The 19,535-nt window shown below is 33.6% G+C and overlaps 2 protein-coding genes across 5 annotated transcripts in view; one reads left to right on the top strand and one right to left on the bottom strand.

Moving 5' to 3' along the window:
- Window positions 1–5,502: 5,502 nt before the first annotated feature.
- On the bottom strand, window positions 5,503–8,153 carry LOC111418749 (EF-hand domain-containing family member C2-like). The gene is made up of 5 exons (XM_023051409.2): window positions 8,024–8,153; window positions 7,643–7,967; window positions 6,694–7,591; window positions 5,879–6,637; window positions 5,503–5,825 (listed from the first exon to the last, which is right to left on the bottom strand). Exons 1-5 carry the CDS (start codon window positions 8,075–8,077, stop codon window positions 5,579–5,581), a joined length of 2,283 nt encoding a protein of 760 aa, XP_022907177.1. The 5' UTR covers window positions 8,078–8,153; the 3' UTR covers window positions 5,503–5,578.
- A 7,702-nt stretch (window positions 8,154–15,855) lies between these two features.
- Window positions 15,856–19,535, top strand: part of LOC111418746 (extended synaptotagmin-like protein 2) — a 44,265-nt gene continuing 40,585 nt past the window's right edge. For 3 of the 4 annotated variants that reach the window (XM_071197133.1, XM_023051406.2, XM_023051407.2), the window contains exons 1-6: window positions 15,924–16,287; window positions 16,453–16,650; window positions 16,708–16,749; window positions 16,807–16,941; window positions 17,013–17,089; window positions 17,139–17,205. In XM_071197133.1, coding sequence (XP_071053234.1) covers window positions 16,189–16,287; window positions 16,453–16,650; window positions 16,708–16,749; window positions 16,807–16,941; window positions 17,013–17,089; window positions 17,139–17,205 — 618 coding nt within the window. In that variant the 5' untranslated portion in view covers window positions 15,924–16,188. The other variant, XM_071197132.1, reaches the window with a different exon arrangement.

Raw genomic sequence — 19,535 nt, 5'->3', positions numbered from 1 at the left:
TGTAGTCGTACTAGTTTCGGGTTACCCATCATCAGCGACAAGTATAAAGATAATTATGAAATAGATTAAAAATGGTTTAGAGAGATAAGAAAAATCTTAAAGCTCATTACATTGAGGAAGTTAATAAAGTTAAGTAAAGTTTAATGTTAGAAGTAATGCGAAGTTATAATCTAAAAATTAACAATGTAAAAAATATTGTATCCTAAATATAAGAAATCTTTTAAATTCAAGAAGCAGAAAAAATTTTTCAAAAACATACTTGGGGTGAAGAGACAAAGATGGCCCCTACGAGAGAGCTGAATTTGATTATGACAGGGAAAAAGAAAAAATAAAAAAATACTTACAGTCAACGAAGTTACAAGAAAACCGGAGCGAAAATCATAAAAAACTGACACATTTTAATATCTGATGGATATTCAAACTGAGAATGAATGTAAAATAACTAATGGCGTCGTTTAAAAAAGCGTGGTATCTAAAGAAAGTGGAAAAATAGAAATATATCAGTGAACATTTTTTAACAAAAGATAATAAAGAAATAAACAATGAGGAAAAAAGAAAGAAAACTTACTTTTCTTTAATGAGATCCAATCAAAAAATTTTGCAATTGAAGGAACTCGATAGGTGTTATAGCGGGATGAGATGAGGCGAAACCGACGACACCAGGCGACACTAAGGAAAACAAGTTATGAATTACTTTAAGGTAAGAAGAAGAAATGGAAAAGGTGAGAAAACAAAGAAAGAGAGGTATGCAGACGCGCCAATATTTAAATGTAATACATACATTAAAAATAATATCAAAATTTAAATTTTAAGTTATTTAAAAATGGGTTTATAAAAATTTTGAATTTGATCGTTGATTAGTGTTATTATCCGCTTTGACATTTGTGAATGAGTGAAATATTGTCAAAATCTATATTGTGTAAATGTTTAACTGAGTCTTATTCCTATGTTCGCTGATTCTACTTTCTAGCCTGCGGCCAGTTTGACCTATACTTATAAATTCCATCACAGTTAGAGCATCCGATCGAGTACACCCCCACACTGTTTAAGAATATTAACATCTTTATGATGATAATTAGATAAAAGTTTTAATAAAGAATTATTGTTGGAGAAGGCAAGAGTAATGTTAAATTTATTAAAGATATGTTTAGATTCTATGGTTACTTGATCAAAATGAATAGGTTTTTAAATAGAAATATTATGATTTATAGTAAATCATTTGTCATTTCTTGTTGTATTCTATTGTGAAGTTTCTTAATGACATTTGAAGGAAACCCAAATTGAGGGGCTAAGTTATGGATTTAGTTAAATTCTTTTGTTCTGTTATTTTCAAACAAAAGATAGTTTAAGACTCTATTTATTAGAAATCTAAAATTAGCTAATTTATGTGACATTGGATGGGATGAATCAAAAGGAATAGTAGTTGCAATAACTGTGGGTTTCTTAAAAATGTCATATTTAACAGAGTTATGATCATCTCTGGTAATAGATAAGTCAAGAAAATTAAGGGTTGAGTATATTTCAAGAGGGAAATTAAGTTTAAGAAAAAGGTTATTCAAATAACCATGAAAATCATCTAAAATGGTAGTACTCCCCTCCCAAACGCAAGAATCATCGACGTATCTAATCCATTTATAAATGTGGTCTTTGTATGAATTATTATTGTTAAGTATACAGGTGTCTCACACCGTTCTCGAGTTATTCGATTTTTTCTAGAAAAATCTGCTCCAGCAGATATTTGTTCAAAAAATCAGAGAACACTTGATTTTTGAGATATCAATTTAGGATTCAGAACATGCTTAAGGAACATGATGGAGTATATTTTAGTGCCGAGAACGGCTGTCTAGAAGGTTTGGTCAGTTTACTATGGCGCCTTTACTTTTCGATATTTGGAAGTACCATAACTTCATTTTTTTAAGTGGTAGCCTCCATATTTTATTACTTAGTCGTCTTCGTTGTCTCATTTTACATAATTTATATCCCATATGTCCTATACCTAACATTAGTAGTTTGGGAGATAATTATAATTTTTTGAAAAATGCACACATACGACTAAGCAATAAAATATGAGGGGTGCCATTTAAAAAAATGAGGTTGACCAAAACATACTTCATCATGTTGCTTAATCATGTTTTGAATCGTAAATTGATATCTCTAAAATCGAGTGTTCTTCGACTTTTTTGAACAAATGTCTGGTGGAGCAGATTTTTCTAGAAAAATTCGAATAACTCGAGAACGGCCGAATCAAATTGCAAAAAGTAAAGTTATTCATAAACCGTGAAAACAGACAAATCCAAATATGTAAAAACATACGGGGTGATCCATTTAAAAAAATACATTTTGTGTTGTCACACTTTCTTGGACCAGCCTGTATATGCGAAAATATTTTCCAGAAATACACTCATATACAGCTCATGTCATATAAAACACGCCTCAAGCTGTAACTCTGTCATTTACATTCCGATTTTCATGAGCGAGGTATCAAATGAAATGGTTTGATGAATACTACGATTCATGCTATAAATAATTTTTTTCCAACACCATCTTCAATTTCAAGCGATTATTAACTTTTTATTCTCAAATTGCTTGGTATGTTTTTCTTCACGTTATTGGATAAAGATTTTTTTTCTGAATCCATTAATGTACAATACATCAACATTAATTGTAATTTTAATAGAGGAAAACATTAAAATAATTTCCGAACATTCTCTTAAAGTCACTTGTGTTATACTGTAGTGTACCATGGGAAAAAATAATCATTTACAACTGGTTTAGGCGTTGAAATATAATTTAATGACTGTTATCAGTTTTGCGCGTTATTTCTTTCCATGGCACACTACAGTATTACAGAAGTGACTAAGACAATGTTCGGAAAATGTTTTAATTGTTTTTCTTTGCTAAAATTACAATTAATGTTAATAAATTATTCAGCAATGTGTTCAGAAAAAAAATCTCTATCCAATAACGTAAAGAAAAACATACCCAATTTGAAAATCAAAAGTTAATAATCGCTTAAAATTGAAGATGGCGTTGGAAAAAGTTTATTTGTAGTATGAATCATAGAATTCATCAAACCATTTCATTTAATACCTCTTTCATAAAAATCGAAAGGTAAATGACAGAGTTACAGCTTGCGGCGTTCTTATGTGACAACCTGTATATAGGTGTCTTTTCTCTGCTAAAATTACATTAAAAATGGATGTGTTGTACATCAATGGATCCAGAAAAACAATCTCTATCCTATGACGTGAAGAAAACTATATGGAGCAATTTGAAAAACAAAAACTAATAATTGCTTTGAACTGAAATTTATTTGTAGCATGAATCATAGTATTCATCAAACCATTTCGTTTGATGCCTCGCTCATGAAAATCGGAATGTAAATGACAGAGTTACAGCTTGGGGCGTTTTTTATCTGACACCCTGTATATATATACCTCCAGATCCTCTACCCTCCTCCCCCCTTTCCACACTTTCGCCTCCTTGCCCCATCACCTCCATCATCCATCTTTTGCCCTCGCCCCTCTCTCCCAAAATCTGCTTCCTGTTCATTGCCTCCTTCCTTAGCTCACTACAACCTCTCAGCATGTGTTCCAGCGTCTCCCAATCCTCTCCACACAGCCCACACCACCTCTCCACATCGTCCGCCCAGTACCTATTCCCCCTCTCCTCATTGCCGCAGTGGAATCTAGCCACCAATCTCTTCCCTTCATCATCCCCCTCCATCAATAAATACTTTGGCAGATCCTCTGTCACTACCTTCCCATACCTTTCATTGTATCTCCCTTCTCGTATCTGTGACCTTCTTTCCTGCCTCTGTATATCCCTGTCCCTATCTCTCAGTTCTCTCCACATTTCATCTCTTAATTCTCTTTCTCCTAATAATATTCTTCCCTGTCTCTTTACCCATAGATCAGCCTCCTCTCCTTAATTTCCCTCCAGCACTCTCCCAGGAACCTGCAATGCGGTCTTGCTTCTATCATTTCCTTATACTTCACTGCTCTTCTCCCAGCCTCCACCCTTACTGCATCCACCTTAATCTCCTCCCTCACTACATACTCCGGAGTCTCCTTTGCCAACTCTAGTACCCATCTCCAATACCGTGTTTGTATATCCTCCAGCAAACTTTGTTCTCTCCATACCCATACTTCTGCGCCGTACATCATTGTGCTCCTTACCAAGCCATCAAACACCTTTCTTTTTCCCACGTCCCTCCTAAAAGTTCTTTCCCCCCATCACCAAACCTGTCCAATCACCCTGTTCGCTCTTTTTTTTTCATCGCCCTCACGTGCGCCCCGACCTTATTACTTTCCGCGAACCCATATCCCAGGTACGTGTACTTTTTCGCTTGCTCTATCTCTCTTCCCTGCCACCTCCATTCCTCCTTCTTTCTTCTCCCCCCTTTGCAGAACTTCATTATCTTTGTTTTCTTGACGTTTATCTCCAACCCCTTCGTCTTAAAATATCTTTCCAGGGACCTCATCATCTCCTTCATCTCCACCACCTCTCTAGCCTTGACCACCAAATCGTTGTTCCTCCTATCACCACCCCACTAATTTGCCCCTTCACAAGTCTCTTTTCCAAGTCCGCCGTATATATTGCAAATAGTGTGTGACTAAGCGGACACCCCTGTCTCAATCCCATTGTCGTCCAGAATACCTCACGTAACTCTTTCCCCACTTTAACCTTGGCCATGGTCTCCCTATACATCTCCTTCACGCTCCCTATCAGTTGTTTTGTGATACTTCTCCTCCCCATTTCCTCCCACAACTACTCTCTATCCACGTTATCGAATGCAGCCTTCAGGTCAATAAACTATCCATACAGCTTTTTTAGGTGTTTCGGAATGTATATATTGTCAGTTGCCCCAGTTCCCTTCCTGAATCCCGCTTGCCCATCCGGCAACAATTCCCTCTCCATTTCCTCTTCCAACCTCCCCAGCAGTATCTTTGCATACATTTTGAAGGTTGTGACCAACAGGGTAATCCCTTACAAACATGTTATGAAGTTTTCTTTGTCAACGACTGTTCAGAATTTCGAAATTGCACATCACACTGTCACCTTTTGGCTATATAGAAGCCAAAGAAGTTTTGTTGTAAACGTTACTATTGCTTCTTCATTCCCTAAAATTTGCAGCATACGTACACTGAATTGCTTTCATCGATTGTTGTCTTCCACTTTTGGGACGATGATTGGGTGCATTAAATGCCTCTCCGAGAAACTCCGATGATTTTTCCAATCTCCATATGAATCACCCCAGCCTGGCTCAACCTCATAATCATGGCACGGCCTACGTCGGATACCATTACCCGAAAACGGAGTTTTTAGTAACAATAAGACGAACATGCGGCCAAATTTCACATTTATACAACAAAAACGAACAGTTATATCACAAAGTCAGGCTCTCGAATTTTGTGACACCCTGTATTAAAATATAAAACTTTTTTCAAAGTTTAATCTAACATTTCAACTCTAATTTAAGCTAAGTTCAATAAATAAAAATATATTTGAATAGTTTTATTAGCAAATTCATTTTACAAGAAATTTAATTAAATGCGATAATTATTTACGATATTTTTTATTCATCCTCTTTCGGTTTATTCAAAAAAGGTCCACTGGCTTCTTTAATTAAACTTTGTAAATCCAAATAATCATTAAACGCACACCAATTAATTAATTGACCGTGATAAGGTTCCCTTTCTGAAGCCCACCACAATTCTTTCTTTACATTTATCGGAATTATATCGGCCATTGGGCATCTATTTCTATCCAAGAAATTCAAAACATCGTTATAAATAATATTACAATTTTGGTCTTTTTCAGCCCTAGAAAAAAAAAATTCACACAAGATCTAAAAATCAATTTAACTTGTTCTTACACATCGAGAATTTTTTCAAGAACCGAAGTATCTAAAGGTATTCGACATGCTCTCAATAAAGTATAACAATCGTGTCGAGATAAAACTCCGCTTTTAATTCCATCTTTAACTAAAAAGTATTCCCTGGTTCTTTCTAAATCGTCCCATAAAGCTCGTTTTAAATTAGTTAATACAATCGCTCTGACGGCATTTCTATCATATTTTGGATCTTTACAACTAGCTGAGAAAGCTCTTGCAATTGTAATCATTTCTTGTTCAACAAAATTTTCTCCCATAATAGGACACAATTTCGATCTTAATTTTTCATAGGTAATAGTAGGTGATTCCGTTGGCATATTTTCAGCAACAAAATCTTTATAAATCGGTCGTAATTTTTCACGAACTTTATCCATTATTAATTTTATATTTGATCTTGGGAATTCGTGCGCGTTAATTTCCATAAATCTTAATGCGTATTCGTCGGCATCGATTAAAACAAATTGAAAACTGTTTATGATCAATTGTGCACCAACGTACATGTGTTGGGCGGTGTAATTTTTTGGTGGTTTCGATGTGAATATCGCCTGACCAGGGAGTTGTACAGGAAGTCTTTTAAAAAATTGACTCGATTTAAATCCGGAGTTGTCTCTGGCAGTTTCGTAAACTCCGATTGTATCATCGGATAAATAATAACTTATTGTGAATAATCTTGAACAATTTATTTTACTTTTTGATACTAATCTTGCATCAAAACGTAATATGTGACTATCTAAACCAACTCTAAAATAAATGAAATTAAAATTAATTCGTTGTTGTATTCTAATAAAAATAGTTACTTATCATATTTTAAAAACTTTTGAAAATCTCTATGAGGTGCTTTTAACTCTACACTTTTACAATTTACGGCGGAATCTTCGTAAGATCCGTATCCGTTCCAAGGTGGAAGTTCTCTTTCAATGGTTTTATGACATTGCGCTTTGATGTAATCTTCTGGGTAAGGTTTCGGTTCGAAAATATCGACACCATATTTTTTACGGTAATACGCTTTCGTGTAAGGATCACAATCGGTTAATAAAATCCTTCTTCCGTAACAATTAATAATCCCACCAATTGTTAATTCATTTTCTTTATAATAATGAACCACTTCTTTTCCACAATTTAAAGCATCCGTAATAAATCGACCACCTAATCCAGGTCCGAGTACGTTTAAAACAGTAAAATTAGAATCGACACCAGGTCCCGGGAGGCCTTTAAAAACTTTTGGTAATTTTGCCCTTTTCATAAACATAAAACCGGTATCTCTACCGGAATTTGGTGGAATAATTTCTTTAATTTCCATCGTATCATCAGCTAAATAATAATGAATTTCTAAATCGTGAAGTATTCCGTTTTCTGACTCGCGATCATCCCAATAACCATAAAATCGCAAAACTTTCCCGTCGTTTGCTAAAAATTGTCCGAGTGTGTCAACGTGAATATTAGGTTTTTTAGTTAAATTAGTAATTTTTGTTTTTTCGCGGTGTGTTAAATAAGGATCCGGTGGCGGAGGGATCGGATCTGGTACGCTTATTCCAATACGATTCAAAAAGTTTCGAGTGAATCGATCGCAATCCGTTACTTTAAACACCTTTCCGTAAAGTTCGACTTCTCTCCCAACGTTAAAGTCGAGAATATCGTAGAAATTTTCGTCCATCGGTGCAGGAAACCTTATCCGTTGCCGACTAATTAAAGTACCTGATCAAAAAAAATAATTAATGTTTATAATTTCCGCTATTTTCAAATTACCTTGTGCCGATCCGCTATTATCAACTTTTGGTTCAATAACTTGAATGGTTCCATCTTCCAAAAAGAAATAAATTTTAACTCTGCGCACTTGAAACGGTGCCAAAGCAACTTCTTGTAAAGTTTGCCTAAAAAAGGCATCAAACACTAAAATTTGTTTATCAAAAGCGATCCATCCAGGTAAATCAACAACTTCTCCTCTAGCATAAGCCGAAGGATACCTATCAGTAAACGGACCGAACATATTCGGTTTAACTTTTTCTATCAACATGGGGATTCCACCGTAATTTTCAAATTGGTTATCTCTATTAAATTTTGTTCGACCAATCTAAAACAAAAATTATTCAATTCGACAAAAATAATTAAAAATTATTTTCACTTTACCAATGGATTAAATGTAAATCCTGGTAAAAATGGTAATTCTGGACAACGAGCCATAATGAATAATCTTTAAATGATTATTCAAAGAAATACAAGAAAATGAAAGCGACAAAAAATTGATTGATTTAATTTTCTTCGTCTCCCAGGAAATATTGATTTATTTAAAATTAAAAGGTTCATATAGGCAACTTCATTCACATATTTATATGTCGAGTTAACTAACTTCTTCGAGTAATGATAATAATATTCATGTGCTCCTTTTAGGGGTTGACATTATTATTTTTTTAGTTGTTTAGTTAATTTATAACATTATAAAGATGCCTAGGTGATTGCAATAAGAAAGTTTGAAAAAGACATCCTAAATAGCAAATTTAATATAAATTTCATAAATAATTTCTTAATTTCCATAAACACAGATATACAGTACGTCCGTAAAGGACGTAAATATACACAAATAAAATTAATAAATTTAATGAATAAATGAAAGATTAAAATTAAGTTAAGTGTTCAAATTGTGCACCATGGGCAGCTTGACAGTAACCTAAACGATTTTTAAATTCTTCCTGACAATTCTAAGATTCTCTAAGATATCAGGAGTTATTCGCTGAACTTCTCGGATTTTGATTTTTAGTTCATCCAAAGTATTTGATCTAGTGGTATAAACTTTACTCTTCAAATATCCCCAAAGGAAGAAGTCCAGCGGAGTCAAATCAGGTGATCTTGCAGGCCATTCAATTTGCCCTCTTCTCCCAATCCATTGATTGGGAAATAATTGTTGGAAGAACAATTGCCGCTGAAATCGAGTTGGGTCAACAATATCTGGAAATCTGACCATTATGGAAGGAATGAGATCCGTTTATAGAAAATCTAAATATCTCTCTTCAGTTAAGGTTCCCTCAGAAAAGTAATGGCTCAGGATAATATCCTGTACTATTCCACACCACACATTAACCTTTTGCAGATATTGGGTGTGCGACGTATTGGGTCCCAATACCAACAATTTTGCCTGTTAACTTGTTCATTCAATGTAAATGTTGTCTCATCGGAAAAAATTATGTTTTTGGCGGAAAAAATTATGGCTTTCTAATAAAAACGAAGTTATGGACTACTTCCGATAGACTGGAAGTGGCGGCCATCTTCAAAATATTTTAGATCGAATGAACAACCCATGCTACCAAAATTTCAAACCTCTACAAATAGTGAAACCTGAAAAAGTTCTAACGAACCGGTTACGTGAGACACCTGTATACAGGCTGTTTCTGTAAGTCGTGACATAATTTTAATCACAAGTACTAGAGCAAAAATGATGACGATTCGTGTAAAAATTTTTCGTCTAGTAATAAATGACTAAGGGCCGGTTTTATAAAAGTAGACGTTGACCGCCGGTTATCAAACCTCCGGTTGAGCAGTTAACCGAAGGTTGAACATCGGTACGTTTTATGACAGGATTTTAACCTCCGGTTTATTAGCTTGCCGTCAACCGGCCGCGGTCAATGTTGGCTGCACTGTGCGCCAACTCTCAACCAATGAAATGCGTGCATTCGAAAACGTAAAGACACACGTGTTTACGTTAACCTAACCTAACTTTCGACGTAGATCATTTTGCGAGCGATTATTTTATTATTTTTTTTATTTTATTTTATTTTCATTTTATTATTTTATTTTTTATTTTATTAATTTATTTTTTTTTTGCGATGTTTTATATAAAATAATTTTATATAAAATTTTATTTTTTATTAAGTTCTTTTTTTAACAATTCTATTCTTAAACGCCCGGTTGATGACAACTTTCATGACAGATCATGCCAATTTTGTGAAGTTCTGCGCATGTGCGTATATCAAACCTCCGGTCAAACTCGACTTTTACCTGCGGTTGGGATAACTTCCCTTTAACCGGAACTTTATTACTCAACCGGAGGTCGTACAACGCAAACTAACGGTTAACCGGAGGTTGACAATGAACCTACTGTCAACCGTACATTGTAAAACCGGCCCTAAGACCTTCAAAGTTAAAACATTTTTAATAATTTTCTTAAATATTTTCAATATGGTTTGTCTTAGGTCCACTTTTACCTATCAGGAGGATAGGTCTAACGGATAATTACCATGGTTACAGCAACTATAAGCGCTCCCATTGGATGTGGCTGAAGTTAGCTTCAGATTTAAATCCACAACAGATTCAGATTTGTAAATTTACAGTTACGACCAACATTACGACCAACCAAGTAGTGAACATGAACTTTAATAATTTTTTTTCAACACTCACAGAGGGTCGCACCCTACGACTCATTTGATAGAGATTACTTTTCTCTTTACGATGGCGTAAAAATTTTGTACCCTTACATCAGAAAATTTTTGAAAAAAATTGTTTATTAATAAAAATTAATCAATAACATTAATCTAAATATACGAGATCGTCAAGTACCTCGAATTATTACTATAAATTAAATTTACATACAAAATAAAACAAATAAACGAAAAATTAGTGTACATCTCCAATAATTCGAGGTACTTCGAGATACTTGACGATCTCGGATATCTAGATTAATGTTATTAGTTAAATTTTCTTAATAAACAATTTTTACATTGTTTTCAAAAATTTTCTGATGTAAGGGTTCTAAAATTTTACGTCATCGTAAAGAGAAAAAAAATCTCTATCAAATGAGCCTAGCGAAAGGGTACATTGCCATTTAAAAAACTTCAAGTGTTATTCGTTGCTCATTTGTTTTCTGAAATAAAAACAATTGAATGCTGTCTTATTATGGCAACTAAAATATTAAACAACTTTTGAATAAAATGTTTTTTTGTAAAGTTGATATGTACCAAGATATATACTATATTCCATACATAATAGGCACCTGTATACAGGATGTCCCATTAAGCGTACGGAGCGGTTGTATCTCAACAACGGTAAGGGCTAGAGGTTTGGGAAAAAAATCCTTATAAGTAAAGTGGGCAAGAGAAATACCTGGAAATTATTTTGAAGTTCGTAATTCGACCGCTAGGGGGCGTAACTGCCATAGAGAAACATAAAATTCCCGCTATCTCAGAAAGTTAGACGATGAGCTATAACTTTGACAACATCATTTAGTAGCTTGGATAATACCGCATCGCTTTTGTTTTGCGATATTTCTCATATCTGTCATAATAAGGAAGGGGGAGGCCAACGCGTTTACAAATGTTTACATTTTAGTATCTCCTGAACCATTCAACCAATTTGAATATTTTTGGTCTCGTTTGAAAGAGCATTTTATGCTCTTTTAAAAGATATTTTCAGTAAAACCGTTTGGTTTAAAACAAATAAGCTAGAGGGCGTTATCTGCAGCGGTTACATATTTTTGTGATTTTTGAAAAAAAGTTAAATGGAACGGTACTATTTACTTCACAGACCATTAATCACCATAAAATTTGCTAAATATTAGTGAAAACCGCATCTCGATATCTCCATCCATTCTCGAATTATAAAAGAAAATGTTAAAAATTCGTATATCTTAATCGGATCAAGTTACCTTAGGAAACAAATAAGAGAGAACAAAAATTTTATTACTCCTTCACACTTTATCCAAGCTTAGAACTGCTTCAAAACTACTTTTGAGGCGTGTTGAAAAGCCAACGGATCAATGAAACATCAACAATGATAATAAAACAAAATAAACCAAAACACTTAGAATAACTTAAATTTTTGGCAAAAATAACTCACTAATGTGCGAAATGCCTTCCATAAACCTCGATGCATTTATTTAATCTAGTTTCGACGAAACAAAGCGCTGCTTAAGTCTCGGCCCTGGCCACGTTTCTACTGGTATTTAGTGTTTTGTCATATTTTCCCTGGTTATTGGTTTTTCTTGAAAAGTCAGGTCGTTTGGTCTACCCAATAGATAAAGGGGTGATAGCAATGTGGGTTTTGCTCGAACCAAGAATGCATATTACGCAAGTTTACATCAGCTTGTGGACAGATGCTTCATGCATCCATAGCATTTGTGATAAAAGGTTTGGATTTGCCCAAATCATATTTAAAAGTCAATGGTAATAGTTCAGTCTGTTATCATAATCGGTATCTGTTCAGGCCTGATGTAAAACAACGTGGTGGAGATATTATTCTCTTGAGAAATATTGTGGACAATTGTTTTCGGAGTTCCCAAATTGTGTGGGATCACATTGCACACCAATGTGATTTACGAATTCATAGAGATGTCTGAATGGGCTACACGTTGCCAGTTTTCTGTAATCGCTAAGTCAATCTAAAAACACTTCTAGAGAAAAATGTCTTTCTTTGTCGTAATTGCATTGCACATTTTTGCCATGCAGTTGCATCGTATTCAAAACATTGAAAATAAATCATCATACGCTCTATCATACGCTTCTGCGTTAGTAAATGACATGTTTACAGTTACCATGGTTATGTGATTTGTTTTTGTCGATGAGGTAACTGGATCCGATTGATGGTACTCGAGTTTTTAACATTTTCTTGTATAATTCGAGAACGGGTGGCTATATCGAGATGCGGTTTTCACTAAAATTTTGCAAATTTTAAGGTGACTATGGGTCTGTGAAGTAAATAGTATCGTTCCATTTAACTTTTCTTCAAAAATCACAAAAATATGTAATCGCTGCAGATAACGCCCTCTAGCTCATTTGTTTTAAAGCAAACGGTCTTACTGAAAATATCTTTAAAAAGAGCATAAAATGCTCTTTCAAACAACACCGAAAACATTCAAATCGGTTGAATGGTCTAGGAGATATTAAAATGTAAACATATGAAAACGCATTGGCCTCCCCCTCCCTTATTATGACACATATGAGAAATATCGCAAAACAAAAGCGATGCGGTATTATCCAAGCTATTAAATGATGTTGTCAAAGTTATAGCTCATCGTCTAAGTTTCTGAGATAGCAGGAACTTAATGTTTCTCAATGGCAGTTACGCCCCCTAGCGGTCGAATTACGAACTTCAAAATAATTTCCAGCTATTTCTCTTGGTCACTTTGCTTATAAGGATTTTTTTCCCAAACCTCTAGGTCTTAACGTTCTAGAGATACAGCCGCTCCGTACGCTTAACGGGACACTCTGTATACAGTATATCCCCGGATCGAGTTACAAAGAGGAAAAAAAATTTTGTTAGTGATTTTTAAAAGTTGTAACTTTTATTTTATTTTATTGGTTTCTATGGTTACATATCGTAAGTTGAACTTGAAAAATTTTTAATTTAGGAAAAGTAGTATAATTTTTACATAAAAATGGGAATAATTAGTTAACTTCTATAGTTAGAATATAAAGTTCGTGCGATTTAGTGGTTTGAACTTATCCGACGCATTATTTATGCTGACATAAGTTTAAAAAATCAGTAATAAATTTTTTTTTCCTCTTTGTAACTCGATAATGGGGATACTGTATATTTTATACATAAATACAGGATGTTCCGAAACTCAACGTCAAGCGGGCACCGGGTGAGAGGCCAATCCATACCTGTTCTGGTAAAAATGAGAAAAAACTCCATGTCTCTTAGTTAAGTAGTAATAGACATATTTTTGAAAACCATCTTTTAAAATAACTTGCCAAGGGTGTTGTACTAGTCCTTTGTTTAGAAATTGTGTGTCAAACTTAGTAGACATAAATTCTTTCAATCTTAACTCAATCAAACTGATACTTTTTCTTGCAAAACTAACGAGTTTTGTTATTCGATTTGTGACTGCTATAGTAGCATGGTTCATGAGGAATACATTATTAAAAAAATCACTATTAAATTGCGAACATTTCCGACCGTAGTACCTAAAGATATGATGTACGGGAACGATATTTAACATTTTCAAAAATATGTCTATTACCACTTAACTAAGAGACATAGATATTTTTTTCTTATTTTTACCAGAACAGGTATGGGTTGGCTTCTCACCCGGTGCCCGCTTGACGTTGAGTTTCGGGACAGGTTTCCTGTATACAGGCTGATTCAAAAAACCGCTGACAGACTTCTAGGGCAGGTAATACATCAAAAATTAAGATGAAAAGTCTTAATATACATGGGGTCGAAAATGCCTCGTTGGCGAGCTAAAGCGGATCAAAGTTTCTTTAAAATTTAACATTATCTGCTATAAAAAGCACTTTTATAGTCAAACAAGCGAACTAAACAGAAGGATAACACTCGTTTGGGCATCCTACGGGAAACTTAGAGACATTTTCAAGAGAAACGGCCAAGAAAGGCTTTCAATCAATGCGTGTTTCCGGTTATGACATAAGGGTCCGAAACTTTAACATTAACGGTAGCCACTGCCAGGAGGATCTAAGTAACGCAAAGATAGATGGAGAGGTCGATCCTGGGTTTAACTCTTAGGGACTACATACGAAATGAAGACCTATGAAGAAGAACTGACGTAAATGATGTGGTCAACATTGCGGCAAAGCTTAAGTGGAATTGGGCTGGTCATGTCGCGCGAATGAAGAATGAGCGGTGGACAAAACGGTTGCTTGAGTGGAGACCGCGAGCGAACAGACGAAGTAGATGTCAAACGAAATCGATGGTGAGGGATTCTCAATTTACCTTTCTAGCATGTTGCTGACTAATGAGAATGGACAATTTACAACATTACTTCTTCCACCAAATTGTATTGCACTTTTGCAGCCTATGGGCCGAAATGCCATTAGACTGACAAAATTATTTTATCGGAAATACGGTGTTAAGTTATTAGAAACCATTAACTTGAAGAGCGCTGTATGTCGCTATACTATGCAATGCTTGGGTAAATGCCTACCCCAACATCTTGGAGAAGTGCTGGCATAATATTATGGCACACGTGACATATACCAACCCAAACACCGAGTACTACACTGAAGATTTGATTATTCTAAGTCAATTGCGGCGCAATCTACTCCCCTACGTGCACACAGTATAGCAACATAACTCAATATATTGGCAAGAATGATGTCAAGTTACAGAATATACATCTTGATTCTTATCAATATAGTAATAGTAAATCCTAAAATTTCTGCCTGAATTCCATCGACATCGCATAAAAGTCTATTAACTATGTCCGCAGTTTCATCAATGGAAAAGTCATTCACTTTATTGACCTATATTATGGCAGAAAACTATCCATATCATAACCCTGTAAATTAGTCATTTACACCTGCTGGTTCAAAAAGGACATATCAAATATGATATTAAAAGCTCTATTTGTAGCAGATGCTGTGATTGTCCTAACAGCTACTTGATTGTCTGTAGGACAAATAAGTTAAAATCTAAATCGCAGGATTTAAGTGAATTGATGTTAAAATCTAGTTTGCAACCGAACCATAAAATGTTCTTTAACCATTATACAAAAACGTTACGTAAACTTGGCAAAAGGCAAAGATATTCAATATCTGTGGACTGATGTTCAATGTTTTTAGAAAATTTTTAGAAAGACAGACAAATGAAATAAACTCTGCTTTTTCATAAAATAAATTTTTTTTTTTAATTTTTACCTTAATTTGCCACAATGTTACGAAAAACAATTTATTAACTGGACAATAAACATATTCAATTTCACGATTCATTTCTATTTTACGAGTGTTACTTTACAATTTATCTCAAAACAGTTCATTTACATTTCTAACTAAATAAGCTGCTCGGTCAGCAACAACATTTTTACAATATCTTCTTCCCGAAAAATATTGATCCTCGTTGCCTTTTCTGATTAGTTAAATAATACCTTAATTGAATAAATGTATGATATAACATTATCACAACATTCAAAAAATAACAATTTTTTATTATAAATTATTGTTGTCAACTTAATTTATATCGTTGTAATTTTGGTTGTCTACCTTCCAGGGGTTTTTAATCCACATGTTATAATCAAATCCAAGATAAACACCAAAACTAAAAAAAGCAACTTTGTCGATATAAGCTTCTATTTATAAAGGTATGACATCAGCTGTAATAACAACAGTGCGGGTTATTTGGCGACAGAAAGTAGTCAAATTGTTTACGTTAGATTAACCGTGATTGCAACAAGAAAATATCAGGGTTGTTTAATAAAAAAAGGGGTTATAAATCATACATTGGGGTGTTTAAAGGTTTTTTTAAAATACCTTTTAATTCCATTCTAATTGATTTACGACCACCTCGTTTTCAATCAATTTATTGATTCAGGTCGATTCATTGAATAAAAGGAATAAATTAAAACACTCATTATGAATGAGGAGAACAAAAAGGATGATAATAAAGATATTGGTGAAAAGCGTGTAGCTGGAATAAGTTTGAAAGGCACCGTTTATTCCATTTTAAAAAAGGTAATATTAGTGTTTACGTTGTATTAATGTTATCATTAAATAAATATTGTATAATTTTCCCATGGAATTGTTCTAGGATCTACAGGGTGATTCAATTATATAAATACATTTATATTTAACAATTTAATTTTTGATGTTAATCAAAATTCTTTTTTGTTATTTCAGGCTTCTGTAGTTGGATTTGTTTATCTTGCTGGTTATTTACAATGGTCAGTAGCTTGGTTAATTGGTCCTGTAGCTCTTTTGGTAATCAGAGATCAATATAAAAAAGAATCAGAAAGAAGAAGAGATATTGCTAAAGCTTCAGCTTTAACTAATGAAAAAGATGTTATTTTAGCTAGAATTGATGATTTACCAGCTTGGGTAAGAATGAAAAGAATTATTTAAAATCTGTAACGACAATTTTTTGTTTCGGTTTAGGTTTATTTTCCAGATGTAGAAAGAGCTGAATGGATTAATAAGGTAATACATTTTTATTTCTAATCTTACTAATTCTATTTTATTTTTATTCCTTTTAAGATTTTCAAACAATGTTGGCCAAATGTTAACCATTATGTTCGTGAATTAATCAGGGATAAAATTCAACACATTTTAGCTAAGAATTTAGACAAATTTGGGTCGTTTAAATTTGAACGTATTATTCTAGGAAGTGTGGTAAGTTATATAAACTTTATTTCTTCAACAATTGTATTCATTGCTTATGATACAAATTAATTTTATTATAGCCACCCAGAATTGGAGGAATTAAAGTCTATGATGCTAACATGCCAAGAAGTGAAATTATCATGGATTTAGATTTATTGTATAACCCTTAAAATTTATGAAACTTTTTTTAATATTATTTTTTGTAGCTATGCTGGCGATTGCGATATCAATTTTACACTTCAAGGAATAAAAGGAGGAATTAAAGATTTTCAGGTAAGCTTTTTTTTGTATTTTATAGGTAATTAATCAAAATTAATATGGATTTTGACAGAAATTATCCTTAAAATAATCTTGTTATCTCTTTAATAAACATAGATAACATACACAATTAGTGTATTTCTAGATAAATTACTTATACAAACTGTCATTTTTACAAGTTTCATTTAATTATGTTTTGTTAGTTGCTAGTGATTAATTCTTTGTGGGTTTAAAATTACATAATTTCCGGTTTGCATCAGTGTTTTTTATCAAATAGTTATCTAATCTTTTTGAAATGCAAGTGCAATGCAAGTGTTATTTTAAAGCGAAATTACAACATAAAACAATTTTGTTTGAGTAGTAATAATAATAATAATAATAATACTTTTATTCACCCATCAATAATAAGAAGAAAGAAAACAATCAATAATAACTAATAACAAATAAAATAATAATAAAAAAAAAGTAATAATAAATTCTGAATATTAACATAATCATGTAGGTGAACCACAAGGGATAGTTCAGGTGAGTGGTAAAACCCCTCTCTAGTTTACAAATATCCCTTGACCACAGCTATGCTAAATATATTAATTACAAGCCTAAAAATATAAAGGAAAAAAAATCAAAATAAAAGCAAAATATAAAACAGTTCATTCAATAATGTACGCATGTGCTTAAAATTACAAAACGCTCATAATCATTAAGACTGCTCCTCAAACAGATTCCGAAACATGGCGCGCTTGAACGCCGTTGTACTCAAACCTCGTAAACTCTCCGGAACGGAACCATAAAGCGAATAAATATTATAAGTAAAAGATCTTTCAAAAAAAGTGGTAGAGCAATTAAATTTCGGTTTCGGATATTGACGGAATGAATGTCACCACGAAATCTAATCTTCCTCAGCAAATATGGCGGATTACCGGTACTCAGCAATCGGTGAAAGAAACAGAGAGATGAAAGCAAATAACGACCACGCATATTTAACTAATTTAGGTCTACTAAACGATAGGAGAAGACTCTATCATATTTACGAATGCCGTAAATAAATCTAATGCAAGCGTTTTGCGCTCGTTGGATCCTATTCGCGGTAAAAGAATCAACACAGGGCCCATATACCGGCACACAGTAATTAAACAGTGACAAAATCAAACACTGACAAAGCATTTTCTTCATAGCAATACTGAGAACAGCTCTAAAAGTATACAGGGTGTCTCAGCGAGACCGGTCATTAGACGTTTCTGGGGTTCTGGCCAAAATAAAAATTTGAGAATTCAGACTTAAGTATTATCAATTACGTTCTCTTCATCTAAAATATTTTCAGATTTCTAGAACTTCCGGTTATACCGGAAGTCGCCACCTACTTTATTTTTTTAAATGGAACACCCTGTATATTTTTACATATTTGGATTTGTCTGTTTTGAAGGTTTATAAATAACTTTACTTTTTGCAATTTGATTCGGCCGTTCTCGAGTTATTTCAATTTTTCTAGAAAAATCTGCTCCAGCGGACATTTGTTCAAAAAATCATAGAACACTCGATTTTTGAGATATCAATTTAGGATTCAGAACATGCTTAAATAACATGATGGAGTATGTTTTGGTACTGAGAACGGCTGTCTAGATCGTTTGGTCACTTTACTATGACACGTTAACTTTTGAAATTTGGCCCCCATATTTTATTACTTAGTCGTCTTCGGCGTCTCATTTTACATCTTTTATACTCCATATGTCCTACGCCTAACATTAATAGTTTGAGAAATAATTAGCGTTTTTTGAAAAATGTTCACATATCATATTGATATTAACCTAGTGTGCCATGGAAAACAAATGTTTAATGACTTATTGACAAACGTCAAAGTCTGATTTACGTTGTTTGATGCTTGTGAGTCTAAAACCAGTTAAAATGGATGTTAATAACGTAAATAATGTTTATACAAATGAAGAAATCCATAATTTTTTTTTGTGCACGAAAAGTGCGACAAAGTTCTTAGTAGAACTTGCAGAATGTTTAATGAAAGTTATCCACATTTACCTCCGATGACAAAAGGTAAATTTAGAAGAATAGAAGCAAATTAAACTAAAATTAGAACTAACACTAGAACTAACACTAGAAACTTTCGGGTTTTGCCGTGCGTCTTTTAATAAAAGGTTTGAAACTTGTTCGAAGTGACTTCGAACTAGTTTCTGAAGAAGGTTGCAACATGGCATCCGAAACGTCAAACCTTTTATTAAAAGACGCACGGCAAAACCTGAAAGTTTCTAGTGTTAGTTCTAGTTTTAGTTCTAATTTTAGTTTAATTCACACCGGCCGTGAAAGCCTTCCTACTTATAGAAGCAATTTTTTTG

The sequence above is a fragment of the Onthophagus taurus genome, chromosome 6 (genome assembly GCF_036711975.1).
Source record: "Onthophagus taurus isolate NC chromosome 6, IU_Otau_3.0, whole genome shotgun sequence".
Taxonomy (NCBI): Eukaryota; Metazoa; Arthropoda; class Insecta; order Coleoptera; family Scarabaeidae; genus Onthophagus; species Onthophagus taurus.
The sequence above is the reverse complement of the archived record's forward strand: the minus strand, read 5'-3'. Positions and strand labels throughout refer to the sequence as shown.

What these genes read in the sequence shown, in the direction of transcription:
- LOC111418749 (XM_023051409.2), bottom strand. Translation starts at nt 8,077, where the DNA reads ATGGCTCGTTGTCCAGAATTACCATTTTTACCAGGATTTACATTTAAT. An exon ending in GATTTACATTTAATCCATTG is followed by an intron (nt 7,968 to 8,023) that starts GTAAAGTGAAAA and finishes TTTTTGTTTTAG; the next exon opens with ATTGGTCGAACAAAATTTAA. An exon ending in CTTGAAAAAATTCTCGATGT is followed by an intron (nt 5,826 to 5,878) that starts GTAAGAACAAGT and finishes TTTTTTTTCTAG; the next exon opens with GGCTGAAAAAGACCAAAATT.